The sequence below is a fragment of the Harpia harpyja genome, chromosome 22 (assembly GCF_026419915.1).
Source record: "Harpia harpyja isolate bHarHar1 chromosome 22, bHarHar1 primary haplotype, whole genome shotgun sequence".
NCBI classification, from domain to species: domain Eukaryota; kingdom Metazoa; phylum Chordata; class Aves; order Accipitriformes; family Accipitridae; genus Harpia; species Harpia harpyja.
The window spans coordinates 8,517,594-8,539,688 of NC_068961.1; the positions used below are offsets into that span (position 1 = coordinate 8,517,594).

Consider the following 22,095-nt stretch of genomic DNA (forward strand, 5'->3'; position numbering starts at 1 on the left):
TAAGCTAGTCTTCAGTCTGGCCAACTGAACTGCTACAGCAGAAACTGAAATCTGAAGTCTAAGCAGTGATTTCCATACTGTAACATTCAAACTGAGTATCACCTTGCTCATAGCCAAGTAGGGAGGTAGCACTCCCTGGTCTGTGACAGGCCCCTTCATGAAAACAGAGGCAATTCCTGGCTTTAATGTGGTGCATGAGCAAAGGGCATTTAAAATGTCCTGGATAAAGTCATTAGGTATAGATCTTGGATAGAAAGCAAGAAGATATTTTACTTGGTGTTCTTCACTACAGGTGGAGACCATAAGCTCTTTTAGACACTTAGCTCATGAAAAACTGTTTCACAGAATGTAAAATATATGCAGGTTTTTTATCTGAAGCCTACATCATCTTGCAATACAATCTTAAAAACCTCAGTAAAGTGAGCAGTTGCTAAGACCCAAATCTCAGTTACCTCTGAAGTTGTCCCTTTCTTCAGACTACACCGAGAAACCTCCATATTAATAGGGAAAAAAGGTCAAAGCACTCAAGAGAAATTTAAAACAGGTATTTGCATAGTTGTTCCTCAAACTTGAATTCTGGTTTGTTTGCTTTCTCAAGTACGTACATCTTGCAAGCTACAGTCCTCCAGGGAGGAATGCCTAAGATGGCACCTGATCAGATATTTGCTAGTCTAACTCTTAAGAAGGCAGGCAGAAGGATCTGCTGAAGATGCATGCTCCTCAAAACATTCTACCACCACCATCTGTCTCAAGGTTGAAGATATATTACTAAGTCAATGAATGTTACATTGATGGGTATATTTCAAGAGCACTATTTCTTTTTAGAAGGAGTGGCAGAGGGAAAAAACAAGCACATATACTCAGCATTATGCTTTGGTGCAGCTGAAGTTTCACATGGAGCAGAAAAGAGGCTATTTGAAGAGTCTCCCACTGCCACCATGAAACTTAGTCCGAGAACTCTCTGAACGGTTCCAGCTGCAGTGTAAAAGAGTGTGCATTCAGTGACATTTCTATTTTAAGGGATTGTTTTCACACATGAACTTCATGGAGAAATAATTTAGGATGAGACTGCTGACTGCCAATCTCATATAAGACGTGCTTTGAGAGACCAATAAACAAATCTGAGAGTTAATAAAAGAAAAAAATAATTCTATATTGACTGAATTATTCAATATTCTGCAACCACAATTCTGTCTTCCAAGCATGCAGCAAGATGTCAGGCTCTTCAAACACATTACTTTATCTCAATAAAGTAGCAGAAAATGTCAAAACCTAGCGTATGAAACTCATTACAATAATCTGCAGTCTGAAGTGCTGGCAGTCTGCTTTCCCAGCAAAGACTAGGTGTTGCACCACTGTTCATGACAAACCTTCATATGTCTTTAAAGCACTTGCTTTTACAACTGTACTCACTCAGCTTTTAGTATGGGTGGTCCAACTAAACTAGAAGTTCAATTATTTAGACTGAAAGGAGAGAGGCTCAGTACCAGGGATTCAGCTCGTTCCAGGGAAGAAACAATCAGACAACAGAGATAAAGCTACAGAACTAGAATAAAGGTAGTAGCAGGATCCAGGAAGAAGTCAGCAAGAATATGCTGCACTCATTACAGGTGTAAGGAGCACCCAGAGTAACCGAGCTTATGAGCATTTTCTTAGTCTAAGCAAAGATAATTGCAAATAAAGCAGATATTATATTGCATATAAAGCACAACACAGCAGGTATTTCTAGCTCTGTGCTGGTTTTGGCTGGGACAGAGTTAATTTTCTTCACAGTAGCTAGTATGGGGCTATGGTTTGGATTTCTGCTGGAAACAGTGCTGATAACACAGGGATATTTTCGTTGCTGCTGAACAGTGCTCACACAGAGCCAAGGGCTTTTCTGCTTCTCCCCCCACCCCACCAGCGAGCAGGCTGGGGGGGCACAAGCAGTTGGGAGGGGACACGGCCAGGACAGCTGACCCCAACTGACCCAAGGGATATCCCAGACCATAGGACGTCATGATCAGCAGATAAAGCTGGGGGAACAAAAAGGAAGGGGGGGACGTTCGGAGTGATGGCGTTTGTCTTCCCAAGTCACCGTTACGCTTTCCTGGAGATGGCTGAACACCTGCCTGCCCATGGGAAGTGGTGAATGAATTCCTTGTTTTGCTTTGCTTGAGCGTGTGATTTTTGCTTTCCCTATTAAGCTTTCTTTATCTCAGCCCACAATTTTTCTCACTTTTACCCTTCTGATTCTCTCCCCATCTCACTGTGAGGGAGGTGAGTGAGCGGCTGCGTGGTGCTTAGTTGCACCCACCCAGCTGGGGCTAAACCATGACAAACTCCTAAGGGCATGAGCAGATTCAAGAACATTTCAGAAGTGTCTACACTATTTTCCTTCCATGTCCGTAGCTCATACACCAGCTTCTCAAGAGACAGATCTTCAGCAGGCTGTCCCCAATAACCTGCACGGTTTGTGTCAGATGGGGGAAAACCAGCAGATAAAACAAAAGAGCAACTGAAAAACTGATGAGCTAGAGGGTATTCAAGAGAGCCAAGTAACTACGCAAATAGGAGTCCTTTGCAAAGACCCATCACTGCTCTCCGATACCTACTGCTATGGTATTATATTAGTCATATTTACATTCCACTGCAGAAGCCAACACAAGCTTTGGAAAGTTCCTCCATTGGTCATGTGTATGGCGACACACCAAGAAAGGAGACTCGTGATGAATCACCACAAACTAACTTTCTGACTTGAGCAACAGACTGCTTGAATTTTGTTTTTCTAAAAATGCTGGCGCTCTCCTCCTTCCCTCCCTCCCTCCCTCCCCAGCGCCCTGCGCACCGCAGGGTGCCACACAGCCTGCATGCTCCAGCTGCTCTTCCAGTTGTAGGCCTACAGACCAGGTGACAGTGGTCAGCTTGTCCCTGTCCCACTGCTGGACATTACCTGCCATTCCGTCAGTGGCTGACTTAACTTACAATCATAGAATCACAGAGTATCTCAAGTGGGAAGGGACCCATAAGGATCATCGAGTCCAACTCCCTGCTCCTCACAGGACTACCTAAAACCAAACCATATGACTAAAAGCATCGTCCAGACGCTTCTTGAACTCTGACGGGCTTGGTGCCGTGACCACTTCCCTGGGGAGCCTGTTCCAGTGACCGACCACCCTCCCAGTGAAGAAGCCTTTCCTAATGTCCAGCCTGAACTTGCCCTGACACAGCTTCATTCCATTTCCTTGTGTCCCATCCCTGGTCACCAGAGAGAGGAGATCAGCACCTCCCCCTCGGCTGCCCCCCTTGAAGGAGCTGTAGACAGCAATGAGGTCACCCCTCAGCCTTCTCTTCTCCATGCTGAACAAACCAAGTGAGCTCAGCTGCTCTTTGTAAGTCTTGCCCTCGAGGCCTTTCACCATCTTGGTCGCCCTCCTCTGGACACCCTCTAATAGTTTCCTAGAATCATAGAACCATTTAGGTTGGAAAAGACTGTTAAGATCATTGAGTCCAACCATCTGATGTCCCTATATTGAGGCCCCCAAAACTGCACACAGTACTCGAGGTGTGCCTGCACCAGTGCAGTGTAGGGTGGGACAGTCACCTCCCTCGACCGGCAGGCTACGCTGTGCTTGATGCTCCCCAGGACACGGGTGGCCCTTTGGGCTGCCAGGGCACACTGTTGACTCATGTTCAACTTGCCATCAACCCAAACCCTCACATCTCTTTCCATGGTACTGCTCTCCAGCCTCTTGTTGCCCAATTTGTACATATAACCAGGATTATCCCATCCCAGGTGCAGAATCCGGCACTTGCTCTTGCTAAATTTCATACAGTGGGTGATTGCCCAACTTGGGTCTGTCGGGCTGCCTAGCTGCTCATTTTCACGAAATCTGCAAAAATCTTGAGCTCAAAGAGGCCTCTCATCTCTGTAGTGTTTACACGAGGTTTGGCAGCCCTCTTGGGGGATGAGGATGCTGGTAGCCACAAGGGCATAAATTCTTGGGCAACTAGGCGAAAAGCAGTTTCTCTAACTTCCAGCAGGGAAACTGGATTTTATACTCCCATGTCTTGTGCTCCTTCCCTTTGGGGGACTGAAAACATGAGCAGTAGAAATACTCACCACCTGACCACAACAGAAGCTACAGAAAATACAGGAAGGCCAACACATTGAAACTTGTTCATGAAACACTTTAAATAACAGAGCAAAGCCATCACATCCCTTACAATTGCTTTTTAAGCTTACTAGCACTTGATTTCAATCTAGGTTTTTGCCCCACCAGCATTAGTTATCTACAATAAAAGACTTCTACTGCTCAGTTCACATTCTGGCAGTTATTTTCCAACATGTCCTAAGCAGGCAAAACCAAGAGAAGCAATTTAATTACAAAAAACCTGGGAGAAAGGTGACTTGGTTCTCCGTATCTTGCTGTAAGAACTGCCTTTCTAAATTTAAATGGTTTTTAAATGGAGAACCTGGAACATGAAAAGCACTTGCTGAGAGTGGAAGAATGTACTTAAAACTGTACTCCTCCTCTCAGTCAGGGCAGAGGTTTGCAGGCAAAATCCCTCTGCATCAGGGAACACAGATGGGATGTTTACTCCCACTGCCAAACAGCAGTTTATAATTAGCCTTGCCTGGCGTCTCATGAAATTAAATCCCACACAGTTGGTTTCAAACCCTGTTCCTCCTACAAGTACCCACCTATCAATGCTGCTTTTCAAGTTTAGTTTCTCTGCAGAGCAAGAGAAAACAAAAAGATTTGCATAAAATTCAGTTAAGAAGAATGAAGCCCCTTCCTACCTAAAGTAAATATGGCCCAAACACAAATCACAACTGTAAATCAGCCAAAAAACAATGATAATTTTTTACATCTGGGGAGTGTCTGCTTTCTGCACATCTGGAGTGTTCACTAATGTATCTGACAGGAATAAAGTCAGCTAAGTCTCCACTGCAACCAATAAAAAGATTTATTTCCCTCTTCAAAAAGATGCGTAAGATTATCCTAATAACTATCATATTTAATTTTTGTACAGTCATCCAAAAGCTACTTCCCTAAAAAGTTATTTTATTTGTACCAATCTTGAAAATACAGTACAGAAAAAGTTAGGCAATTATGTGGCCTAATCTTTTTCTGATCTGACTGCTAAAAAATAGGTTTTAGACTAATCTGTGACTTATTTTAATATTTGAATTACTAACTATTCCTTCCATCCCAAACTGGCAATTTAATATTTTGTAAAAAGCCTACAAGGTCACAATTTGACTCAAAACTATTCACTTAAAGAACTGTAGTCATGTGAGGGTTTTTTAACAGAACATGGTAAAATAAGCCATTTACTGGGGAAGAAAACCCCATATTATGAAGCACAGTTTGGGGAATTTTGCTTGTCTAAAAGCTTCCCATGCACTGGGCAACTTTTGTAGCCCCTTTGAGTGGTAGAAAGTAAGAAAATACAATGCAGCTCTGAACAGTAGCTATAAGCAGAGTCTTCTGGGGAGGATTTCATATAGGAGTAAGAGGACAGAATGAATAGCTCTAAATCAGCAGAAAGCATACAGAAGAACTGAGTCAACCACGACGCTAGAGAACTAACACAATGGCAACAGTCCTGCCAAATGCTGAGCTGCTTATCCAGAAACGAGAAGGGGTAAAAGAGAACTACGCAATAGTTGCAAAAGGTCTATGAACGCCTGTGAGTCCTTCAATCAAGTCGTGAAGATAAAAACAAATACTTGACATCTTAATCACAACCCGCCCAGTGATGAGTTGTCTATCACAGTCTGGTTGTTTTCTTATAATTTGTAATTCTGCATGTCCATAACCGATGTGACTACTTTTCCCTCTAAGCGACAGTTTGGACGCTTGGTGATTTTCTTCAGGTTACAACCCTTGGTGGCAAACCAACATCAAACAGGTCCCAGATCTGCTCCTTAAGCTTAAAAGGGCTTCCAAAGCACTGTCACTAACAGCAGCTTGGAAAGAGCTAAAGTATTTTCCGTGCTTCCAGGAAAGTAATTTCTTGCAGAGAGTACCTCCCCCACATACTCAAAATATTCAAAACCCGGCTGACCACGGTCCTGGGCAACCTACAGTGGCTGACCCTGCTGGAGCAGGGGGTAGGACTGGAAGGTCTCCTGAGGTGTCCTCCAGCCTCAGCACCCTGTGGTTCTGTGACCTGGGCCAATTCTAGTCACTGGACTAAATTCCTTGTGCTACAAAACTCATATAACTACAAATAAAATAAATCACTCTGTCCCTCTGCAATTCTTTTTACAGATGAGAACTGAAATACATTGCTCTGTCTCATGGAGTTTGTAAGCGGAAACCTAACCTACGCTAATAAAAGCTGTTAGAGGAAAATTTGGGTGACAGAAGCATGGCACTTGCATTAAGAAATGACAAGATTAAGTTCTGGGGGCACTGGGATGGGAAGCAGGAAGAGAGGAAGAGGATTTTGCAAAATATAATAAAGGTGCTGAATCCAGATGGCAACACATAAAAAGATATTGGACATATTTATTTGACTTTCGCTCATTTCTTCTTACCTGTAACTTCAGGAGAGCCTGACCACGCTTCAAGACTGCAAATGTCATATACTACGCTTATTGCTATTTCACCTAAGTACTTGGCCTTACCAAGCATAAATGTGTTACTAAAATTAGTGAGTGTTTTAATAAAGTATTTTCTAGAAAGCAAATATGAAGTTTCCTTTTGTGTAAATTCAGGGACTAGGCAAAATACGACTGGCAGACAGAAGCATAGTCTTGTCTGCATTCCTGTGCAGCACACCCTTGACGAAGGCTGCAGGTGTTTGATTAAATATTGCCTAGCCTTACATTATTTAAAGCCTCCATGCTGGTCCTTGTACCTGCGAGTGCTAGGCACACTGAAATTTTCAGCCTTCTAAGTTACTGGTCTTGAGTTCTTGGTACTCTTCCTCACAGCAGCCCTAAAACACAGAGACGTCGCTGCATTAAGCCCAAAGTTACTTGACATCAGCAACGCCAGCCCTGGGGCCAGCGCTGCCGCTGCCTTCTCTTGCGCCAGCGGAGCACCTGCAGAAGCCAGCCTTGTCCCTCTGCCCCGGGGCAGGCAGGGAGTACTCCCTGCCCCTCTTCCCAGGTCTCTGTGCCCACACAATCCCTGTTCCCGCAGGGAGGCTCACCGAGCACGCACGGCAGGCCAAGACACCTCTGCTCTCCACCGCTGCTTGTTCGGAAACCTGTGCCAGAGTGGGACCAGGAGCTCTGAAGCAGTCTTAGGAAACCCTGCTCTCAAATCTCACCAAGATCAAGTGGGCACTGTGCACCTACTTTGCGTTCAGCCACTTTTGAAATTCTGTCTTGGCATAAGAAATGTCAGTAGTTAATTTTTTATAAGCCTAAGAAACCAAAATCCTTTAAGTACATGTTGCTCACAGTCTACAGCTTCAAAGGTTAAGCTGCTTGATAGACAGGACTTTAAGCTTTCACAAAGCTGACAAGCCTTGCAGCTACCACTCACATAGCCCAAATTTCCAGGTGCATTCTTACTGCAAGGCTCACGTTTCCTCTTGTTATGAAAATTCCCTTCCCTAATTATTATATCAATCGGTCTTTGTAGTATGAAATTGTATTAACTTTGTTACTATATATTAGTTCATATTGTACACTGCAATGTAGTGAAGTAGTGGAATTTTACTGGAGACTTTGGTGTTCATGCTTAAGTAAAAGAAACCAAAGGACAGCTCGGCCCTGTAAATAAGGACTTTATTTCTTGGAAGCTTAGTGCTGTCCCTGAAGGATAAAAGATACGCCTGGAGAACCAAGATAATACCAGCATCCTAGCCCCTCTAACACCTCTCTGAAACCCTCCCAGCATTGGCTGGCATCACAGGTAAGGAACTATAGCAAGACTGACTCCAAGGACATCTGGATCAATAGACAAGCAGCAAGAATGCTGCAGAAATATAGGTGCTTTGCAAAGTTTTATTATGACTAGTCAGCAGTAGCGTGGGTGTTAATGACTAGTCAAATCCTGTTGTACCTGAACATTTGAAGGCTACAAGAACCCTGTGTAAAACCACATTTGAGGTGCCCCAATTTGGCTAGGACACCTCATGTACATGAACAAATATTTACCCTTGTAATTCTGTATTTTGCATCCTAGCCTTCCTCCTCAGCTGGCAAGGCCCAGTTGCAAATTTTCGTAACACTCGCCAAAGGTCAAAGTCAGTATGTCAGCACCTCTCCCTATTCCAGAGTCAAGGAATCTCGTTACTTCTTGAGGGTTTCTGCACTTACACCTAGTAACAGTTTCAGCAGTTCTTGGCAAGAACCTTTCTGCAGTTGACCGACATCCGTGAAACCTCTTGCTCTGAAGCACGTACTTCAAAACAGTGCATGTATCACAAGCAGTCAAAACTATACTTTGAAAATGGCGCGGCAACATACACACTGATGGCACTAAGATGGACACCAGAGGAGATGGTGGGGCTGGGAAGGGGCACGCTTTCAAAGCCCTTTGAACACTCAGTGTTCTCACCTTCATGAACAGATTCATAAACATTAAGCCTCCCTGGCATAACAACCCAAATAGCAGCCAGCACCAAAAATTAACAGTTAAATACACTGGAAAGACTACAATGGTAGTTAAATTTGAGACTAATCTTTTGATTAAGAAAACTGTTTTATCCAAGCAGGTTGCAAACTCTTCACTATTGTGTAATTTAATAAAATCATTGGTTCTGAAAGTAACTACAGCTGACACCATGTAACCTAAAGCTATTTTATCGCCCCAAGTTTACCTGTACTTCTATTCAGATAATAACATTCTCCCCTCTTTGCACTGAAAGCCTCTAAATGCACCTGTACAGTTCAGTACCCTGCCCAGCCTTATGCGGAGAAAGGGCAAAGTGTTTTCAGGGCAACTGTGTGATTTCTTGAGCCACGACTTCAAGAGCTGCATGCTTTTTCTGCTCATCCCAATTCTAATGCTTTACACAGCAATAAAGAGTGTAAGATGACAGATTTGAGGCTTCCCTACCCACCAAGTGGTCAGGAAACACCAGCATTTTGTTTTGTCTGCATCCTTATTAGCTCACACTCTGAATTTGCACCTCTGGTAGCCTCTTGGACTGCGGCAGGGAGGGATGGAAGAAAGAGCAGTCCCAGAGGGGGCTCGGAGGAGAAGCGAAGTGCAGCAGCGAGGCTCAGCTGCGGAAAGGTTAGGGACGTCTGCACTAGATGAAAGATGGTAAAATTTTAGCACAAGGAAGACAGAATTATTAAGAAACCAAGATTTGTGATCTGGCAACCAGTGAAGTAAAAGCTCCAAAAATTCACCAGAGTGGGAAATAATCCTCATTCTGATCAAGGAAAAAGAATTTAAATTATAACTTATGATGAACAAGTAAATGGAACCTGGCCTTCCATTTAGAAATTCCTTCTTTAAAACAAAATTTAGTTGAAATATACACTTGCAATGTGCACAGAACTAGGTCAAGAATACTCTTACTTTTACAGCAGTACACCAAAATGATGGCTCATAGTAAGCAGGACTGTTTTATGTCTGCTGATACTTGTAAACTGACAATTCATTTCACAGCCTGTTTCTTTTACCTTCCTCACCAGAAGTCTTACCAGTTCAATACAGTTTGTATACTAATAGCAAAATCCAAACAAAATCCATAATCTAGTCAGAAACATTAACTGAACAGTAAAATTGACTTTGCTTTCCTAGACTCTTTTTCACCGTGGCTTGTTCAGTGATGGCTAAAAAGATTCTTCAGTATTTTCAATCTGCATACTTAAAAATAGCTACTTTCTTTTAGCAAAAGCTGTAGAAGACGACGACTTTGGGTTTTACAATGAGGGTTTCCTGTGGGGTAGAGGAAAAGGGGTAGAGGAAACCAGTACAGTGGTTTGCAATGATTCAACTCATATTTTAATCCATTGCTCTGAGACTGAATCAGTTCTGGCACTAGTCAACCCATTTTATAACAAAACCTATTGTTCCGCTCAAACCTCAAACATTGACGTGTTTCAGTAGCACCAGTGACACTTCCTACAGGTATTTACTATTAAGGGACTAACTGAGACACAGTTGCATGAAGTGACAATTCAGTGAGCCAGGATTTTGCAGCTTGTGCTCCACTGCACCACACCAGCATTGGTTTGGAAACGTGCAGACTAGCTTCAGCCACAGGATCTGTGATGTGACACCAGCCTGCTTCTCTGGGCAATGAGGAACATGGCTGGAGAAGGCTCATTTTTTCTACTTCGACTTTGTATCATGTACGCAAGATTACTACCTAAAAAAATATTTCTGAAGGACAGCCATGCACACAGAGATACTGCATGCACCCAGGTCACTGTGACTAGTTTTAGTTGCCCAAACCAGACAGATAAAAAAAGTAAATAGATGAGTTAGAATCCAACTAAGTGGCAGCCACAGATACATGGCAAGCCAGAAATGTGGTATAGGTTTTGTCAGATGAGGGTTTACTTTTTGTTTCTCATTTTTAAAAAGGTATTTTTTTTACTTCCCATCCTTCATTATTACTTGAGGAACAAGATAAATCTTCCCTTTCGTACCAAGGCTATGTTCTTAGTAGTTCCAACTTGTTCATGTGCTCAGCAAAACATCTGGAAGGTGTTCACAGTGAGACCATAAGCCTTTCTAGTTCAAGGGCATTTTGTGGAAGTACTTCTATTCTGCTATAGTTAGACAAAAACTTTTATCAAGAATTCTCCATGTCCACCCTAAGAAATAGTTTCACCATCTCCACTCTGATTCTGTATCACCTTCTAATGCAAATTGGATTTTATATTCCACTTGCAGGCAGCCATTACACATGCCAGACTTTAGTCTGCACTATAAATTTACTCATTTTGTAGAACACCACAGGAAAGCAATAGGAGTGGATGGCAATTGTCCTCAGGACGGGTAAGAATTGCAAGCTGAAGGGATCCATGCCTGGGTATAGGATTGGGAGTGGAGACAGTGACAAAGATGCAACGGCAACGCCCAAGGAAAAGGAGCAGAAGCAGCAGTGGGCAGGGAAGAAGGAGGAGGAGGAGGAGACTGAGTCGCAGAGGTCTGGAACGCAGAGAAGTTGTCAGCTCTCTACAGCCACAAGCTTCAGAATCACAGCTCTTGCCTGAAATTTCGGGGGAAAACTGTCTACCTCTGCTTAGCTAGCACAGTAAAGAGCTGGCCTTTACAGAAGGCCAAAATAGCAAAAAGGAAAGCTGGAAGTTTTTGCCAGAAGGGGAGGGAGGAGGGATGTCATAAATCAGATTGCAAACTTGCTGGCTAAGACAAGCAGGTACGGCTCTGATCCGGAGAAGTTATGTCTGTATAACCATTTGCAACATTTATGGAGGGAGAGGGCAGGGAATAGTTGGTGAAGTAACTACTGAATTTAGGATTCAATCGCAAGATGCCTGGCATCCAGGATGTACTGAGAAACAGAGGCAGGCAGAGATTTCTGGCATCAGAGAGGGAGAATACAGGCAGGCATGGATAGCTGGAGGCAAGGGAAGAAACAGTGGATTGAAAGATAAAGATAGAAATATAGAAGAAGATAGCCTTATCCAAAAGCTTTCCACATGGGCTTCCCCAAACCCTTCCCGCAAACCTTATCCTGAAACTTCTTGTTTCTAAATTTAAGAAGGACTCATGTGACTCCAGAGCTGTCTGTTTTGTCCAACAATAGCATCAGCTCTAATAAAAACGGTATCTTACCCGACATATTTGCCTCCCTTATTTTTAATTCACCACATAACACCACTACTACTACTATCACCACTAGCCCCTTCCCTCTTCACATAGGTTCAATATTTTCCTCCAAATCACAGGGAACAAACAAGTGGTGGTAAAATATAAGTCTAAACACTGTAACTCCATTTTTTCCAGATAGAAAAGGTTTAGAGTGTAGTATTTTTGTGGCAGTAATAAAAACAGTAATACTACCAATATTGCAAAGTATAACCAGGCTTGCAGAATTGGCTGTCCTTGAAATACCGGCATTTAACAAATTTTTCACTTTATTTTTCCTTCAGAATATTGGACTTCTTCACAAACAGAAAAGATGCAAGCAATGTTTTCTGTAGTTAAGCAAAAAAGCATACAAAGACAGTTTTATAACTAAAATCTGATTTTTACCAATGAAATTGATGGCTGTTTAATAAAAAAGAACTTCTAATTCATGGAAAGATTAACTTGTATACTGAGTCATAACATTTACCTGATGAAAGAACAACTGCTATCCTAAAAACCAAAGTTTGATTTTACCTAGATTAAAACTCTTTGGCTTAAAGTGAAATGAGCTTTGTGGATATATTACACACTTCAAGAAATGAATACCATTTTTAGTGAAAAATTTTGAAGAAACAAGAGATCCAACGGGAGTTTTATAGGACTCAAGCTATGAGGAAAGTAGAGCGGAATTAACATCTGCAGTTCATTAACAGTTGCCTCAGTCAAGAGGTTTTGCTTTTACAAGTACAGTTAAAGATGCCATTTCTTAGATGTTTACAGTATGTGGACTCTTCACAGGTGACTGCAATCTCTATAAAGGAAACCAACTGCATTTGTTATACAGCCAATGATGTTGTGTGATAAGACCTGACTTCAAATGTCAATGTTTTCTTTCAAAATGATCTTTCTTCCCAAAACATGTTAGAATGATTCCTTCATTTGACATGTTAATTATGCATTTTAAAGGAACTGTTCTATATTTAGAAAAACTACTGTAAATAGGCCTTATGCCACAAAGAACTAAGTTCTTGGACCATCACAGGAATTTGCCTTACGACTTTTTGGAATTCTTTGTAGAAAATCTTCTGGATCCTGTTCTTCTGGGCTCCCCGGTCACATCAAATGCAGAGACTAAACCAGTTTAAAAGGAGTTTGTGATGACTAACACTGCAGTAATTTTTGTTTTCAAGAGGTGAAAAACATGCTTTCCTGCAGCAAGCAGAGAAATCTTTCCCAGACTAGAATCTGCAAGCATATGGAGAAAGCAAGACTTTTTTTTTTTTTTTTTTAACTGAAAAAGCAAACTAAAACTAGCTTTTATGATACCAAGCAACCTTCCAAACACTAGCTTTTGCAGTATTGGTCCCAAGTCTGCAGAAAAGCTGACTCAGCGCTGTTGCTGCCACTATGTGCTTTTGCAAGGTGGCGCAGAGACCTCCTGCAGCAGCCGATAAGATACAGACAGACAGGCAAAGGGCAAGACACGCAAGCTGGAACACTGTTTCTCTGTATTGGGAATAACTTCCAAGGTCTGGGTAGTGGGGGCTGACAACATGGTGGGACCCCTGTTGACCAAGGAATGACCTACTATGTGCCATGCTGGAGGGAGCATGCCGTAGGATTAACAGCAAGGCCAGGGATAATACCAAGATTCCATCAGTATGGTAAATCTTGGGGAAAAATGCCTGGAAAGAATGGGAATTCTGCATGCCCCTATCACAGATGCTGGGACTCATGGAACAGATGCTGCTCCTGAACGGAAAAAAGAGAGGGCATGCCCAAGTCGAACAGAAGGCCCTTCAGAGATGCAGCATTGCCAGCTGAGGAGTTGTGAGCACAGGGCAGAGTCGGAGCTCAGTTCAACCACTGCCTTCTCCTGCCCCAGCCTCCAGACCGCATACTGTTCTGACAATCCATCTGAATTCACTTCACTGGGGGGGGACCTGCTGCTGGCCTGGCAGCAGGTGCAGATAACCAAATTTATTGGGTTGTCTGGGTAAGGTGGCCAGGCACCACCTGGTCTCATCTACACCGTGCTCTAATGGATACTGGTGCTCAATGCACCTTATTGCCCTGGCGTAGCAGAGAAGACTGAGTAGTTATTCACAGAGTCAGTGGGGAAGACACGTGCCTGCCTCTAGTGGAAGGGAGCCTCAGTTTGATTAGACAAGATTGGCAGCCCCTACCTGTTGCTTCCACCCTGTCATGGTTTAACCCCAGCCAGCAACTAAGAACCACGCAGCTGCTTGCTCACTCCCCCCCAACCAGTGGGATGGGGGAGAGAATCGAAAAAAAAGTAAAACTCATGGGTTGAGAGGCCCCTGCCCTCCTTGGGCTCGACTTTCTTGACCACTGTAGATGGACAGATGAGACAGGAAGGCATTGGGCTTTTGGTACAGGAGGGAACCAGCTACAGGACTCTTACTGACCCCAGCAACGTTGCATGCACTCAGATAGACTCAGCTGTTCTTCCCTTAGCAACGCAAATAATTTGCTGAAAGACATATTGAACTGATTAAGGGGCTGCTGCTGAGATTTAAAAAGTAATTAGTAACTGATTCCCTGGAAAAACAAGGGGAGGGGTGCTCTCAAACACATTTACCTTACAACAGTCCTGTTCAGCCTGTCCAGAAGCATACTGGAGAATGGCAGTTAACAACAGACGTCAGAGCTTTGAATGACTTAACTGCTGCATTAGTAGCGGTAGCTCCAGGCGTGCTGTAGCTCTTGCATGAGCAAGAAGCCAAAAAATATACCTGGTATGTTACAACTGATGTTGCAAACGCTTTCTTTTCAATCCCTCTGGCTGAAGAGGCAAGGCTCCAATTGCTTTCACCTGGAATAGTGTGCAATACGTCTGGAACCAGCTGTTCCAAGGGGTGGAAACACAGCCCTACCATCTGCCATGGCATCATCCACAAAACTTTAAAGCAACATATCTCTAGATAATTTTTCCACTGCATTGATGATGTATTGATTAGAGAAAAAACTCTTGAAGCAGTACTAAGTAATGGGCAACAGGTAATCTTTATCTTTCCCAACTTGAACTGCTTAGTCCGTGGCCAGCAAATCAACAATATGAGGAAGACTGAACTCCTCTGGCTATAAAATGCCCCAGCATATGATGAGTTATATGCTGAAAATAACCAGTGGAGTTTGTTTGCTGACGGATCCTGTAAAATCACAGCAGGAAAAGGGACTCCAAGCAGCTTGGAGCCCCTCCACAGGGGATGCTGCCATGTGCAAAGGGACAAGAGGCTGTCATCTGTGTGCAGAAGTAATGGCCTTCGGAGTTGCCTTGCAACATGCTCAGGAGCATCAGTGGCCCTGAGTATACATATACAGACTCCTGAGTGATCACTAATGTCGTGCAGAAATGGCTCAAAGATCGGAATCATGATAACCAGCAGCAGTGAGGAAAACCACTTTCAGCAGCAGCAGAAGGGAAAGTAATACAACAGCTACTTGGAGAAACGTCTACTTGAACACACGGTGTTAATGCACATATCTGAAATTCAAAGGCAATTCGAGAAACATAATAACCAGGCTGACCAGTTAGCTCAACTTGCCAGCATAGATTTACGGTGTGAGCACAAAGGAAGGCTACTTTTAGCCAGGTAGGTACACGAAACTGCTGCTCAGGTACCGGGGCAGAGAACACAGCTTAGATTTGTCCCGGGAAGCCGTAGTGCAAGCAACTAGGTAGTGTGAGATCTGTGGAGTAATACGACACACTTGGGAAGTATGAACGATGAACCAGTACATGCGATGGGAGAAAGGGAAGTTTGAAGAAGCCTGGCAACTAGATCACCCCCTTCTCTTCAGCAACACCAGCAGGTGTCATGTCCTCACAGTGGCAAAGCTAGAAATGGGTTGCTAGAAGCTTTTCTACTTGGAAAGAAAATGTAGGCAGCACCCTAGATGGAACAAACAAACATATTTGTTGGCATGATGGAATGCAGCCTTGTCTAGACTCAGATAGCAGTAGTCATTTCAAAACCACAGCTGTCCAAGAATGAGGGGAAGACTGTGGAGCAGAGGGGGTGTATCATATTCCCTCTAATCCCCAGGCATCTGGAAAGGTAGAACGGTACAATGGCTTACTTGAAACCGCACTCCAGGAAAAGGGAATCTCAACTCTATGAAGCTGGGGGGGGCTAGTTAACATAAAAGTAGGAACCCATCATAACAGCCCTGCAGAAAACCATTTACCCCATGTTCAGCTGGGTGACAAAGTACCAGCCAGCCCTGAGGACACCAGAATTGAGACAGAAGTTAGTATTTATCCTCCTGCAGCAATTGAAATCCCTAAGGAAGCAGTCTTTATCACTTAAGGACCAGGAATAACCTACGAGGTGGCCTTTGGAAAAGTGATAATGAAATTAAATACGTGCTGTTACGTATGATAAATAATCTTATTTTACTTCATAAACTATGCTGTGTGTTTTGGAGACACAAGACGTATGTCTTTGCAGACTAGATGCATGTCCAAACAGTTCCTAGGTACACATTGCTCAAGAATGTATGGGAGCATGAACTGGGCAGGGTTTCAGCAGTAGAGGGCTGCAGGGTGCCCTGTCTGGGAAGAGGCCATAAACTGTTCCGTGCCGCTTACAGTCGTGTCACGTTGGCGTTGACACCGATGGTGTGCACCAAACCTTCAACTGGTCGGAGGAGCGCAGAGCATTCCTGCTTGAACACACGTAAGAAAGAGCATCAGCCAGCAGGGACAGGAGACACGAGGAGATGGTCTGAGAGGCTTGCAGAAGCGACATGTGGCTGGAGATGTGCTCCAGGCAGGAGAGGTTCCACGCCAACGGCGTACGTCCCCGAGGGACTGCAGCTATCCACATCAGGGCAAGGACACCCCTGAGGGACTGCGGCTGCGGGCCACTCACATCAAGGCCACCCACACCAGAGCAGCAACAGCCCTGAGGGACCATAAGTGACCCTCGCCGGGGTAGAGACACCGAGACGCAAAGAGGAGCAGAGGGAAGTCAGCGGGAAGCAAGCAGGAGCCGCAGGAAGGAACCATTAGGCGAACGACCTTCCTGCTCTGCCCGTCGCCGCGCCGAAGGCGCAGGGCACGGGCTGAGCATAACGCGCAGCAAAAACCAAGGAAGCTGAGATGGGGTGGGTAGGGGTGTTTGGCTTAAGCTGGAAGTAGGGAAGGGGGAGGACCTTAGGGGTTTGATTGATCGTTTTCTTTCTCCCAATTCCCAAATCCGTGATTAGAAGTTTGTGTTAACTGACAGTAAGCTAATTTAAGTACAAGTTCCCCAAGTTGAGACTGTTTTGCTCCTAACATTCTCTCAAAACACTTCTACTAGACTCAAAAGATTATATTCCCCTGCCAGAGCATGGAAAAGCAGTTTGGCTAAAAGCAGTTTGGCTTGCCCCTGGCAGATGATCTTAACTGATGAAGATTACTATTATTACTGCATTTCACTAACACAGCTGTCACCTGATGAAATACAAGTTGATTGCAGTGAGAGATTCAAGACAGCAAGAGTTAAAGCAGAGTCCTTTCTTAAGCACAGGCAACCCCATCACATGCACCAGAGCAACATCAGGAAAATATTGAAATTGGTCTTGGCTGGACAGCAGTAGTCTTAGTCACACTTAACTCTTGCCAAGTTAAATCACTGTAACTATGGAAAGCTTAAGGATTGTTGCAGTGATGTCATTTTGGTGTAGCAGCGCAGTGGCCATTTTATATAAATAACAACATATAAAAAACCCCTCTCAGCAATTTCAAATTAGAGGAAATAGAAAGATGGAGAAACATGTGCTGCCCTTTTCACGTTCATGCTGCCATGTATGCACACTAGCACTGCTACTAATATTGTTCAACTGAAAAGAAAGTTGTGTGGTTGGGGTTTTTTGGTTTTTGGTTTTTTGTTTTTTTTTTTTAAATCAGATTTAAAAGGCAAACAACTCCAGAGCCCACAAAGCAGAGTTCAGTCTCCAGGAGTCCCTGTGCTACATCCCTGCCCCAGCTGAAAGTGCCATCTACTAGACTACAGACAGGCTCATTTCACCATCTTTCATCCAGCTAGTCATTTTTCTCAACGCTGACTTGCCTCAACAAGAAGTCAGGGGCACAAGTGTTTCCTTCCCTTTGCTCATAGCCCTGTAATTACAGCGGTCTTACGAAGAAGGGTTCTCCACCTGTAATTCACCTTAGGCTACTGATCTTAGAACATAGATACCTTAGATTCCAGTGTATTTTGCTCACCTCCCGGTGTTCACTACAACTGTTTCTTGTGGCAACTGCGTTTCAATCAACAAGCTCTACCCAATTCTTGCAAGGATACTTAAAGCATATATTCCTGAGCCCAAACTCGAGATCCTCAGTAAGCAGACAGCTTTTTATGCCATGATCTTTCTACAGTAGATAAGGGAGACTTTTGAGCCTTGTGTCTGCATGCAGCAGTTTTCTGCCGCTCATCGTGTATGGGGTTTTTTGATTAATTCTCCTTCTGCTGTGCTCTTCATATGAATTGTACAGATCTCCTGTCTAATACTTTTTGTTGTTGTATTTTGAAAACCAGATGCCTAAAATGAGACACTGGGCTAACCTGGTGGTTTTGCCGATGTAAGATGGCTGAGCCGGTCTCGCACCTCACAGCCAGCCGGAGCAGGAAGCCTCCTGCCCTCTCGTCCCCTGCCCCTGCCTCATTTCCACTCTCCGATGCTCGGCCCTGCCACTCCCTTGTGCTGGCTCCGACACCCATCAAACACGCTGCAGAGCAAACTCAATGCACCAGATTAGTCATTTGCTGATTTATCAAGCTGAATCATCTCATACAGGCCCCCATGGGCACCGGACCAAACACAGGAGGAGAGAAATGGAGAGATCCTGCTCCTCAGCAGGCACAAGCTGTCAGACTGCCTATAGAAACTGATGATATAAAAACTCACGTTTGACCTTCCTCTGGATCCAGCCCCAATGATATCTAAACTCCAGCTTTGTCTGACTTGCAGAGCTCATACCTGGCAAATGAGACAACACCTGAATACCAGTTGTGAGGTTAAAACTGCAAGCTCTTTTCCTAAGAAAACTCGAATAATAAAGTTCACCCTTGCTTAATAAGACATTCAAATCCTCATGGTACGGTGAATGTTGTTTTTAAAACTAACAACTTTCACGTGCCTAAAATGGATGATCCCGTAAGAAGTCCTCCATCCTGAGGCACAGACTTGTCTGCTTGAATCACGAAAGCAAGCAGTGGCAGTGAAACCAGTCACCTCCAAACCATCACACAACAGCTGAACTGCTTATAAGGCAAGATCCTTAACTTTCTATAGCAGTTCTACAAATTCAGACTACAGACAGCCTACCAACAGTGAAATTAAGATTTTCAGAAGTATGCAATTCAGGTTTTGCCTTTATTTTAATTTAAGATTGCATCACCACAAATCTGAAATTCCCCTGAAGGGCCCCACCCTCCCCAAGCTGACATTCTCAACAGCTCTTGAATTCTTACGCATTTTGTTTAAGCAAAAAGTGTCCAAACTAATTATAACCTATCTACTTGGTTCATATTATTGGCATTAACCAGTACCCAGATAAATGAACCAGCTTTTTAAAAGCAATCTGTTAAAAACGTAGCATAATTTTCCTCAGAATTCCAAACAAAACCAGGGAAGGCAGTTTTTGTGCACCTTCTCTCTGGTGGAGCAGAAACCAGACAGACTCTCTTCACCTCCAAACTTCTTGGCAGAAAGTTTAGAAAGACTACTTTTGAGTGACTCCAAATACCTCCACATCTTAAAAGCATCACACCAAAGATCCTGCTGTCCACGACCATGAGGACTGCTTGCAGAGGTAGAGGAGTAAGTTTTCCACGTAAGTAGGAAGACGATATCTAAATGTTAGCAGCCTGAATCATCTGTCAATTTTAAAGGTGGCTACTGCAAAATTGTACTATTTTTCCAAGAGCTCAGCTTTGCTAACCTAGCAGTTAAGATCACAATAAGGCCACAGCAGAAGAACTGAATTCAAGCAGGCTTGATGCCAAAGTGCTTATCTGGCACCCTGCACGCAGTATCTACCTACAGCTTGCAGTCAAAGCTAGGAACAGGTATTTTTCCTTCTCTCTTCAGTGAAGAGATATGTAAGTTTTGAAGTGTTCCTTTTACAAAGCACCTGAAAGAAAATACCTAAGCGTAGCACCGAGTAGGCTTATCAACATAGTAAAAAACCAAAAAAGTTTCTTAGAAATAAGTCATATAAATGGGAAATGACAGTTTGCACTGCATATTCTAGTTTAGGAGTCTTCCTCCCCAAAAAAACCTTGGTATTGGGAACTTTGCTACTTTTCTCCCTTGCTCAAACTGTTTCCTTATACTAAATACCAACGTGCTATTAGGTACACACCGTTTCCATCAGGGTTCAAGAAAATCTTCCCCGACGCACACTGAAGCCGTGAGAAGCCTCTCAGAAAATACACTGGTGTGTTTTACCCTGCAGTTTTGCCATAGTGATTTTTTTTTTATAAAGGCTGCTGTGTGACGGCAGACTTTCTCGTGCGTAACTACCCGATGCCCTGGAATCGCCGTAACTCCGCTTTCTTTCCTAAAATGGAAGCCGAGCTCTAGCAGAGCTCCCCGCCGCCCCGAAACGCCCGTCCCAGCCTCCTTCAAGGACCCCCCTGCACCCAAGGGCCCTACTGGGACGGGTACCACGAATTCACCGAAAAGACTGAAAACAAGACAGCGTTTCCAGTGCGGGAGGCGGGCAGAAAGCTCAGGAATACTTTTCCCGTTAGTTAAAAGGCAAAAAAAAAAAACCCCACCCAACCCAAAAAGGGCTGGAGGGAGAGCGCGCCGTTGCCCTGGCCCGGACCGATACGGGCAGCCGGCACCGGGGACCCGCCCGGCTCCCTCACGGCCCCCGCTCGTCCCCGGGGCCGCTCGGCCGAACCCCCCGCCCCGCCGCGGGGACGGCGGGCAGGGGAGCCGTCCCTCCCCGAGCCCCGCGGGGCAGCGGGCGTCCGCGGCAGGACCGCTCCCCGCCCCTCCTCACCTCTGGCGGGGACCAGCACGGCGAGGAGCACCGCCGCGACAAGGAGCCTCCACCGCCGCATGGCTGCTCGCCCCACACACACGCCGCCCGCTCCCTGACAGCCGCTGCCGCCGCCCGCCGCGGCTGCTCCCGCCGGCCCGCAGGGCAGCACCGCGCCGCGCCGCCCCCCGGGGCTGGGTGCGCTGCCCGGAACACGCCCCGGCCGGGCGCCGTCCCTCCGCCGCGGGGGGAGAAGGAGGGCGAGGGCGGCCCGGCCCGGCCCGCCGGGGCTGCGCCTGGCGGGGCGGAGCCGCCGCCGCCGCCGCCTGCTCCGCCGCGGCCGGTAGGGCCAGCGGCCGGCCTGGCGACGTGGAGGGGCGCGGCGGCCGCCCGGCTGAGGGGAGCGGGCCCTTCCCCGGGCTGGCGGCGGCCCCGCGGCTCTCCTCAGGGCGCGGCGGTTGGGCGGGCGCTGCTCCCGGGGGGGCGGGCGTTGTCTGCCATTGCCGCGCCGCGTCCCCGGGGAGGGCCGAGCCCCTGTTCCCCGTTTCCCCGGCGGGCTGAGGCCGGCAGCCGGGTTTCCCGTGTGGGCCGGGCCGGGGCCCCGGCGGGCTGGAGAAGGAGCGGGGCTTCGGGGCGTGCGGCTTGGAGCGGCTCAGCCCTGACCGCTGCCGTGCAGCCTGCCTGCGGACAGAGGGAGGCACCGGCGCGGGGAGCCCCGAAAGGAGGCCGCGTTTTCCGGACGGAATTCGCTCCAGGGCTTAAACACTGGCCGCAGGTTTTAACAGCAGAGGCGCATGCTCTTGCACCGCTGCCGGCGCTTCGCCCAGGCACTCGCTTTTCCCGCTTTTCCTCAGGAAAAGTTACCCGACGCTAAACGCGCCAGGACACCTAGTAATCTTGGCCTGTAACAAGCTTGCTGTTTCACTGGTTGGACAGAAAATCGGTGAAGTAGCTTTGAGTTTTGTATTGGCGGGCGATGCCACCCTGGGCCTGCAGCTGACGGTGCAAATGTAAACCCGTGTGCAGTACAGCACTGAGTTTTCTAAACCGATTTTGCTGGTGCGGGAAGGTGAATGTCAAAGATCCTGTTTTCGTGTAAGTCCTTTTGTAACGGCCGTTTCGTGTCCTGTATTGGACACGTTCGGCTGAGGGCCAGCCGGTCCCCCGGGTGCTGTTGTAGCAGCCTGAGGCGGGTCGGGGTGGGAACCGTGTCGATGCAGTTGTGCTCAGCTCTGCTCAGGGGCATGTATGACGAAAACGCCTCTCCCAAATCCTGGTTTTCCGCTTGCCAAGTATGCGCTGATTATTGACAGGATAATAAGTAGTTCAGTGACGCACAGTATGCAACTTAGAAGATAA

The 22,095-nt window shown here is 45.7% G+C and overlaps 1 protein-coding gene and 1 long non-coding RNA gene across 3 annotated transcripts in view; one reads left to right on the top strand and one right to left on the bottom strand.

Annotated features, from left to right (window-relative positions):
• CD99 (CD99 molecule (Xg blood group)) overlaps nucleotides 1–20,948 on the bottom strand; it is a 36,931-nt gene extending 15,983 nt beyond the window's left edge. Inside the window, exon 1 of one of the 2 annotated variants that reach the window (XM_052773883.1) lies at nucleotides 20,758–20,948. In XM_052773883.1, the coding sequence (XP_052629843.1) occupies nucleotides 20,758–20,818 (61 nt within the window). In that variant the 5' untranslated portion in view covers nucleotides 20,819–20,948. The remainder of the gene's footprint in view (nucleotides 1–20,757) is intronic. The other variant, XM_052773884.1, reaches the window with a different exon arrangement.
• A 709-nt stretch (nucleotides 20,949–21,657) lies between these two features.
• The window catches only part of LOC128135254 (uncharacterized), a 31,852-nt gene continuing 31,414 nt past the window's right edge, over nucleotides 21,658–22,095 (top strand). Inside the window, exon 1 of the long non-coding RNA XR_008233029.1 lies at nucleotides 21,658–21,831. This is a non-coding gene — a long non-coding RNA (uncharacterized LOC128135254). The remainder of the gene's footprint in view (nucleotides 21,832–22,095) is intronic.